The following is a 10,083-nucleotide window of genomic DNA, read 5'->3' as shown; positions in this document are numbered from 1 at the left end:
CACCAGTGTCTGTTGTCCTCACCACCAGCATTAAGTCTTACGGAAGATTCCTTTACACCATGTGACTATAATGTCACTGTGATTGGATTAATGAAAAAGCTACATAGCCAGTAGCTAGGCAGGATTTTCGGGGCTGAGAGAATGCTGAGAGTAGGGTAGAGCTGCAGGAGTTGCTAGCCAGATGCAGAAGCAGCGTGGAAAGTACACAGATGATGTGAACAAGGCTTGGGGCAGAAATGGGTCAATTCAAGTTATAAGAGCTAGCTAAAAACAAGCCTAAGCTACTGGCCAAGCTTTTAAAATTAATAAGAAGGCTCCATGTGGTTATTCGGGAACAGGCCGACAGGACAGAAAAGTCCACCTACAAAGTCTAGTCTGTCACAGGACAGCATGTAAAAAGAAGAAAACACCTCACTAATCTTAACCTGGTTAATGAAGAAATGGCATATCTATGTATGTGAACTGACTGTTTGTGAGTTTGAGTTGCTTACATCAGCACCTCTATCTCCCCTCTGCTGTCCCCAGATTATTCCATCTGCATCCACTCTCAGAGGCAATGAACCCACCTCTGCCACATTGGACTGGGGCGGAGCCAAAAGGCAAAGCAGCCTTAGTCCTAGTAATGTCGCTTAGCATTTTCAGAAGCACTCCTGGACAGAAAAAGGATTTCAGATACACAATAGGACAGATTCAGACATAAAAGACCTCTAAATGAGACATGGTGTTTTAAAAAAAAAAATGTACATTGGCTTGGGAGAGAGAAGAAAAAGAGTAAAGAGACAGTAAATGTAATATAAAAGAGAACAGGCGGTCATAGATTACAGGAGTGAAAATAACAAACTTGTAGAAAAAGTAATAGAATAAGAAAAATAAACCACGTAAAGATGGAATATACACAGAGAGTCTGGGTTATGTATGTATATCACTGTGTTTTCTTTAAATTTTTTGACTGTGGCCGGGCAGTGGTGGCGCACGCCTTTAATCCCAGCACTCGGGAGGCAGAGGCAGGCGGATCTCTGTGAGTTAGAGACCAGCCTGGTCTACAAGAGCTAGTTCCAGGACAGGCTCCAAAGCTACAGAGAAACCCTGTCTCGAAAAACCAAAAAAAAAAAAAATTTTTTTTTGACTGTGAAAGAGCTAAGTACAGAGAGACAAGTCATTGTTTGGGCTGCTAAGCTAAACCAACCTATATATTTTAAAGATACCTTGTTTCCAAAATTTGGGTCTAAGGATTTGTTGCTTTGGAAAAGAGGTTCTTTTTTGTTTCCACAGAGGATGAGAACCTGTGGCTTAATTCCAGACTAATGTGGTTTGATGGACCAAGACACCCCCGAAAGGTACCATGAGCACCCCCCAAAAATTACTTCAACCAACAAAAAGCAGGAAGCAGTGTGGAGAGAACTATGCCCAAATTCCTCAAATATTGTTTATAAATGTTCATTTACATTTAAAGGGGAATATGCTATAAAGATTTGCACTGGTATGGTTCCTGGTTTATTGATACAAATTTAAGGTCAATTTTGTTATATATATTTCTGCTCTTGATTAAGGCATTGTGTTTGTGCAGCTCACTTTAAAATGTAATGTATAATTAAGAAATATAGGTTAATAGATAATCATATATAATAGTCAAGCTTCTAGTCATGTTAGTTAGGTTTTCTAGATATATAAAGATATATTTCAGTTAGATAGGTATTCTTCAAATCTTTCAGAGACCTTCAGAATATGACATTTAAATGTTTTAATAACTTAGGACTTTTCCTGACAATGAGACACATCTGCTTCTGGCAGCACCATTTACTTCAAGAGGAAGATGGGCACTGAAGAGGCTCCTTATAGAATTTGCTAGCCATTTGGGCAAGAAACTGCTCTTGCCTGGACTGTTTGATGTTATCCTGTATGAACTGAACATGCAGGACCCACAGAAAAATGGCCACTGAGCTTGCCTAAAGGTGAGATGGTCCTTCAGGATTCCTGCTTCATGAAAGGGTCTGCCAGACATTCTGCAGGACAAAGAAGAAAGTGATTGACAAACTGTCAATATAGGAAAAACTGTCTTTGAAATTCCCTGCTTCATATAGTCTGCCAGATACTATAGGCCTGTAGGCTGAAGATGGATGCTCCAATGATACAGAAGGACTTTGGGTGACTGTCCAGGTAGCGAGATGTCTCTGTCAGTTTTAGAGTTTTGGGAGTTGCCTACAATGCACTTTCTGTTAACTTAGGTAATATTATCCTTCTGGGGTCTTTGATGGAGTTGAAGACTAGATAGTTACAGTTTTCTTTAGTTATGATAAGAGATTAAGCAGATATAAATATGGTAACTATAATTCTTGCTTTATACCTGTTTTGTTATATGTAATTTTACTAGAATAAAGTTAAAACCTTCCCTTTTATTTAAACAGTAAAGGGAAATGGTGTGGGAAGTCCTTCTGTATATGTGTTGCTTTTATTAGCTAATGAATAAAAAATCTGTTTCAGCCTGTGGCTTAGCAGAGTAGAGCTAGGCAGGAAAACTAAACTGAATGCTGGGAGAAAGAAGGCAGAGTCAGTGAGCCATGTAGCTGCCAGAGACAGATGTCAGACAGAACCTTGCTGGTAAGCCACAGCCACATGGCTATACACAGATTAATAGAAATGGGTTAAATTAAGATGTAAGAGCTAGACAATAAGAATCTAGGGCTAATAGGCCAAGCAGTGATTTAATTAATACAGTTTCTGTGTGGTTATTTGGGGGCTGAGCAGCCAGTGACAAAAAAGCATCCTCCTATAACACTACCCAGTCTCAGGTGTTTTGGTAGAGTAATCAAAAAAGGAAAAGACACCCTTTTCCAGCTTGGGCCCTGCAGAATGGCTCCCGCAAAGAAGGGTGGCGAGAAGAAGAAATGCCGTTCTGCCATCAACGAGGTGGTGACCCGAGAATACACCATCAACATTCACAAACACATCCATGGCGTGGGCTTCAAGAAGCATGCTCCTAGGGCACTCAAAGAAATCCGGAAATTTGCCATGAAGGAGATGGGGACTCCAGATGTGTGGATTGATACCAGGCTCAATAAAGCCATCTGGGCCAAAGGAATAAGGAATGTTCCATACCGTATCCGGGTACGTTTGTCCAGAAAACGTAATGAGGATGAGGACTCACTAAACAAACTCTACACATTGGTAACTTACATGCCTGTTACCACATTCAAAAATCTACAGACAGTCAATGTGGATGAGAACTAACCTACTGAATCTCAAATAAAGTTGGAGAACTGCCAAAAAAAAAAAAAAAAAAAAAAAAAAAAGAAAAGACAGTGCTTTAAATAATATAAACTATCTTGGGGGTAACTTTAACCAAGCAAGTGAAAGATGTATATGATAAAACAAAACAAAACTTTAAGACTTTGAAGAAGGAAATTGAAAATGATATCAGAAAATGGAGTCATCTCCCAAGCTCATGAATTAGTAGATTAATTTAGTGAAAATGGAAAACTACTACAGTAGAAGCTTCTTAAAAGATATACACATATGGAAGATATCTAAATGGAATCATCAAATCACCTCAAAAAGTCTCAACTGAACATCTCTTTCCACCAAGCAACACCTCTGTTGCCAGGAATAGGTTATATCTAATTGAATTGTTGGCCAAAGAGGCCCCGTGGAAACCCCAAACAACCGAGGCTATTGCCAAGCCTGTTGGTTAATCTCCACCAACTGATGGTAAAGCCCTGTTGTTGAAGATGATACTTAACATATTTTGTTGAACATGGAAAAGATGAGCTGGTGCCTTCCTAGACCTTTCCACCTACTGACTAGGATTTATGGTGATAGAAGACACTCAATATCCTCCACTGACTTTTAGATGAGGGCACATTCTGGTCCACATGTATGCAAGAATATCCCTCACAAAAGCTATTAACAAGTTGACTGGAGGTATGAGATTTTACCCAGGGCCCGGTGTTAGCAAGATTCTCTTAATCTCCTTTTCCTTGTAGACTGTGCAAGGGCATCCTTGGTGGATTCAAATACAGTGAGAGGCCTCATGAGTTTTCAGCATCAGGGAAGCCAGTCCTTCTTCCTCCAGGCACCAAGGAAGCAGCAGAGCGCAGGTCGGAGGTCTCCTGCTCCCGTGGACTGGAAGCGGGTCTCCACTGACGGTACAACAAAGTTTCCTCTACACAGGTGAAGCAGACAACCCATTTCAACTTCTGCAAATCCCTGTCATTACAGCGCATGCTTGCATCTCTCACAGTATCTATACAACAAATATTCATTGAGTAGCTTCTGTTTGTAACAGACTCTGGCAAGTGCTGGGCATTCTGATGTAAATTAGCTCTCAGGCGCAGCCCTTGCAAGACTTGTGGGAGCACAGCTTCATGGACAAATCTCAGATTAACATATGTAGTGCAATGGTGGGAAAGGTCCATCAAGCACCCAAGGTGCAGATATAACACACAGAAGGGACTGGTTGACTCCTTCTAGGGTGATATCCCCGTTTGGGTTTGAAAGGTTAAAGAAGGTTCCACAGGCGAACCGAAGGGAGTGAAAGTGGCATTCGGAGAGGCGCGGAGGCCAGACAGAGGCAGGCACAGTCCGGGAGCTATAAGCTGATAGTGAAAGAACACAATGTACAAGGTACACTGGGGGCAGGAAATTGCTGGGTTTCCAGCCAAAGGTATCTGTTTTCTTTGTGAGATAAGAGGTTTTCAGAATGAAGCAGGCACAGGCTCAGTCGGAATCCTGAGGTTTAGATGAGCTGCGGAAATGTCCCATGAGGAATGGGGCAAATCTGAGAAAGGCCCATTTACAGGGGATGGGTACAGGGGATGGGTAGGACAGATAATGGTCCTGCATATGGAAAGAGCTAAAGACAGAAACTGTTGCCGGCTGCAGTGGCACATACCTTTTCCAATGAGTTATTAATTTTTTTAACATGCATTGGTATTTTGCCTGCATATATGTCTGCTGAGGATGTTGGATCTCTTGGAACCAGAGTTGGACATCTGTGAGCTGCTGTGTGGGTGTTGGGAATTGAACCAGAGTCCTCGGAAAGAGCAGTTGGTCCTCTTAACCACTGAACCATCTCTCCAGCCACATGGCACATGCCTCTAATCCTAGCACTCAGGAGGCCGAGGTAGGAGGGTATCTGTGAGTTTGAGGCCAATCTGGTCTACGTAGTGAGTTTCAGGACAGCTATAAAGTGAGACCCTATCTCAAAGAAACAAACAAACAGACAAACAAGAAGAAATTGTTGTAGAGTCAGGTGGATCTCTAAGTACTGGTCTAAGTCTGCTCTACAGAGTGAGTTTCACACAGAAAAGCCCTGTCTCAAAGAGAAAAACAAAGAAAAGAAAACAAAGAAAGAAAAAAAGAAAGGAAGGAAGAAGGAAATTATTTAGCAGAAACAAGTAAGAAGCAGGACTGTATGTGCCAAGCTACATTTTATGTAAAGACCACAAGAGAAAATTACCATTTCCTTATATGCATAAGCCCCTCTGGCAGGGAACATAGGAATGTGACTACTTGGTACTCATGGTGACATTCTGGGGCTGAGGAAGGCGGGGTTGGGAGATTATACTGTGTAGACCTTTGAATTAGCATAGAACCCTAACTACCACCCTTATATACCTATAATCCCAACTAAACTATTGTAAAGGAATTCTCTAAAATCTTTGAAGTAAAATACTTTAAAGAATAATATGGCGATAGTGGGAAGTAACATTTAAAAGAATAATGTCTGGGGGTATTGGGAAGTAAAATAATCACACTTTGATCTTCTGGTTGTGTTCCCTGAAAAACATATGCTTAAGCCTAAACTGGACAGAGGTGAAGGGAAATATTCATTTCCATTAGGGGTTCCTATCAGGGTAAGGTGAGTTGGTTGAGCCATGGGAACTAGAATAGAAAAATATCTTTAGAAAAAAAAAAAACTAAGGACACGCAGGCCTGTGCACAGGCACAACCAGGCCTGCTAACTGCTCTGAGATAACACGCCTCTAGCCACTCCCTCCTCCATAGTAGCCACATTGCTTTGGTTACAGAGAAGCAACATCTCATAAATCTAATCACTTTATTTTTCTAATCACTTTATTGCATCTGTTGATGCAAAAGTCATATAAGGTGAGTTTATATCCTCCTTAGAGGATCTAGGGAATTCAAACACTCTTAATTATTATATCACAGATTAGCAACTAATAAACCAACTGGCTTTGTGTGTGGATTGTTGAATAAAAAACATCATCTTGTAGTCATGCCTCTTTTTCTTCAAAAACAATATTCTGGGTGTTGTTCAGTAATGAGCCTATGAAGTGTTGTGATAGGCCAGATAGTGTCAAGCCAGGGAAGACTAAATCATGGTCTCTATTGTCCTGGACCACAGGTAGCTATGAGGAGTAAACTAGAATCAACTGGGAGGCCGAGAGATGGCTCAGCAAGCAAAATGTTTGCCTTGTAAGCAGAAGGACCTGACTTGGATCTTCAGAAATTAAGTTTTAAAAAGCTGTGTATTACACTGGGGAGACTGAGACAGGCAGAATCCTGGGGCTTACTGGTAAACCAGTATAGCTATTTAGGGAAATTCAGGCCAGTAGACAACCCTGTCTTAAAAAAGAAAGAAAGATAGCTGGGCAGTGGTGGCGCACGCCTTTAATCCCAGCTCTTGGGAGGCAGAGGTAGGCGGATCTCTGTGAGTTCAAGGCCAGCCTGGTTTACAAGAAAGCATTCCAGGACAGGCTCCAAAGCTACACAGAGAAACCCTGTGTCAAAAAAAACCACAAAAAACAAAAAGAAAGGAAGAAAGAAAGGGAGGAAGGAAGGAAGGAAGGAAGGAAAGAAAGAAAGAAGGGAGGAAGGGAAGAAGGAAGAAAGAAAAGAAAAGAAAAGAAAAGAAAAAAGAAAGGGACCAGCACCTGAGGAACAATGCCTGAAGCCAACCTCTGGCCTCTAGATGCACATACCTGTACACATCTCTCTCTCTCTCTCTCTCTCTCTCTCTCTCTCTCTCTCTCTCTCTCTCTCTCTCTCTCTTTCTCTCTCTCTCTCTCTCACACACACACACACACACACACACACACACACACACGAGAATAGAATGTGATTCATCTGTGGAATTCTGTGGCAATCAAGAGAAGGTAGGGAGTAACTCAGAATGCTTTGTGGAGAAGCAAGTTTGTAAACCAGTGTAAACCCTAGCTTAAATGAGGAGCTGAAGTGAGGGTGGGGAAGACATTCCACCCAGAGGTGCAACTTTATAGAGGTAGAAAGTTTGCCTTGCGCCTATGAAGCTCCGGGTTTGATCTTCAGCATAAAAAGAAGGAAAGAACAAAAGACAATTCAACCGGAGGACTCTGTGCCCAAAGGCAATGAAGCACAGATGACCCCCGAGACAGTCTGGGCCGACACCTTCAGCGGGGGGTGTATTTTTCATGAATTGACAAGAATCCTTCACGGGAAGCAGGTTGGGACAGGTTACAAAGTATCTAACGTGTCTGCCTAGCAAGTTTGGACTTTGCCTTGTCTGCAAGACTGTCTTCTCAGTGGACGCCTGGAGACCTCTACTTTGCCATTCCCAAACACCTTTCAAGCAGTCTGTCCTTCTGTTGGCTTCCCTGGCCTTGGAAGGTGAGTTTGAAAAGTTGCAAACTTGCTGATTTCCCTATTCTTCCTACTGGCTTGTTTGTTTTAAGATTCTCACGCATCCCAAGCTGGTCTCAAATTAACTATGCAGTTAAGGATGGCCTTGAATCTCTGATCTTCCTGCTTCCACCTGAGTGCCAAGATTATAAGTGAGCCCCATGCTGGAATATAATCCATGGCTTCCTGCACGCTGGGCAAGCACTCTAGCAGCTGAGTGAGATACATACCCAGCCTTACTTCCTCTTTTATTTTGTCCCTCATCTAGTAATCAAAATCTGATGTCTGTCACATATTATTTTCCTTTGATAAACCATTTAGCAGCATTTCCCTGTGGCAAGGACTGGGGTCAGAGCTTTATATACTTATCTTATTCTGTCCTCAAAACCACCCCCTGGGAGATTGTGTTCTATTCCAGATTCTTGCTAACAGTAGGTAACTGGATGGAAAAGAGGACAGGATTGCCCCAAGGAAAGGCTGAGAAGGGTTATTGTACATAGGAGGATAGAACAGTCAGAGGCATCTGAACTCAGGCCATGAGGAGTGGGGAGGGAGAGAGGAATAGGAGAGAGAGAGAAGAAGGGTTAAGAAAGGAGCCACAGACTAAGAGGTCAAGAGAGGAACAAGGAGCCAAGATGTTGGGAGCAGTGAGACCCCAGATCCTGAATTTCTTGTAATCCCCTGATCTGAGTGCCTACAGCTGCTCTTAGCACGAGACCTTCAGGAGTTCCTGATGGCAGGAGAGTGGTTTCTGGTGGGTTTGGCTGGGGCGTGGCTATCTCTATATAATCTGCCCCTGAACACAATAAAGGGGGCATTCTTGGGGAATTCAAGGATGACCCGTGTCGCTGTCTTTCTGTCTGTCTGTGTTTGTGTATTTTAACCTCCTGCCACTTGCCCGAATCTCACGAACTGGGTAACAGCGCATCGAACGCAGACACGGGGGTGCAGTGCACGGCACCAAGAAAGTATGCAGGTGAAATGGCTAGGTTATATAGGAGTAAGAAGCAGCTGGGGGAAGAGAAAAGAAACCTGGGGGCTGGAGAGGTAGGTAGGGGGCTGGGTATGACTGCCAGGAAGACTGTAACAGGTACTGTAGGGACTGGGGAAGCCTAGAGGCTAGCATAGACCTTGATATAGCACATGCACAGGTTAATTGAAGAGCCCTACAACCCTTTTGACAGAGATAAGAGAATGATGCCTTCCAGCAGGCGGGAACTATCTTCTTAAGTCCCTGGGGAATGTTGGCTTTTGTCTAAGTCCCAGACTTTGGAAAAAGGAATTTCTTGGGGCCTGACAGTAGCTTATTTGGAACTAGACTTGTAGAACATGCTTAGGCAACTCAGAACACCCACTGTAAAGCAGGGGACTAGAAATAGGCGGGGCCCAAGAGAAGAGGCAGCACATGAAGGTCAGACCCTATTTCAGTGACAATTTATGCATTTTATTTCAGTGGCTTTGTTGTAGAGACAGAGTTTACTTCTACAGCAGTCTGGCCTTGAACTTGCTATGTGACCCTGGGTAATCTTGAGCCCTCCATCCTCCTCCCCCTCCTTCTGCACAAGCATGTGCTTGTGGTCTAGCTGCCGGAAGCAGAGAGAAGAACAGCTTGGTCCATTCCAGTCAGAAAGGCTATTCAGACAGCAATGTGATGAGCACCTGCTGTACACATCATCTCTTGACTGTGGGCATGGACGAGAGACTTAGGATAGGCCGACGGGTTACCCAGGTAACATGGGTAGAAGGTGGCAGGGCTGGAATTGGGGTCCAAGCCAGGTTATCTGCAAACAACCCACGCTGTTGTGCAATAGGCGATGTTGCTCCGGCTAACCGTTTCCACTGTATTCCACAACCCCCACAGGAGGATGGCTCCATCATTCCGTTTATAGTACAGTCTCCGACCTGACTCTCTTGCCTTGTCTCACTTCCCTTCATTTTCCACCCTGTTGCTAAGATATGATTTTTAAAAGTATGATTTTTTTTCATGTCAGCCTGTTGCACAAAAATCAGTGACTCGACCCCTTGAAGAAACTTGTATGAATAACACCATCTCATACTGATCACCCCCTCCGTAATGAGTCAAGGGATGCTGTGGCTGGGCCGCAAAGACACATCATTTACACCTTATACTTTTTATAATTTCTTTAAAAATGCTTCAAGATCCCCGGCGGCAGTAGGCAGCAGAAATACTGTAGGTCCCAAATGGTGGTAGTGGACCATGTGGCGGCAGACAGCAGGCCCTGGGAGCAGCCAGTCCCAGTCAGAGACAGCTGCCGGTCCCCCGAGAAATGGCTGGTCCCAGGCAGGGAGACACATGGCGGGCGGGCAGAAGACAGAGACATGGATAGACACGATTTGCAGATTGAGGTTGAATATTTATTCGGGGGGGGGGTGACTAGCACTTGCATTTGTATGCAACTTACCAAGGTCACAGAGCTGTCATCTGCCAACTTTATAATTCGAATG

General features: G+C 43.4%; 1 protein-coding gene across 1 annotated transcript; it reads left to right on the top strand.

Moving 5' to 3' along the window:
• Positions 1-2,841: 2,841 nt before the first annotated feature.
• Positions 2,842-3,228, top strand: LOC119799765 (60S ribosomal protein L31-like). The gene has a single exon (XM_038309623.1). The coding sequence runs from the start codon at positions 2,851-2,853 to the stop codon at positions 3,226-3,228; it is 378 nt and encodes a 125-aa protein (XP_038165551.1). The 5' UTR covers positions 2,842-2,850.
• The last annotated feature ends 6,855 nt before the right edge of the window (positions 3,229-10,083 follow it).

The sequence above is a fragment of the Arvicola amphibius genome, chromosome 13, assembly GCF_903992535.2.
Source record: "Arvicola amphibius chromosome 13, mArvAmp1.2, whole genome shotgun sequence".
Lineage (NCBI taxonomy): Eukaryota > Metazoa > Chordata > Mammalia > Rodentia > Cricetidae > Arvicola > Arvicola amphibius.
Note: the sequence above shows the minus strand (reverse complement) of the source record. Positions and strands in the feature narration are given on the sequence as shown.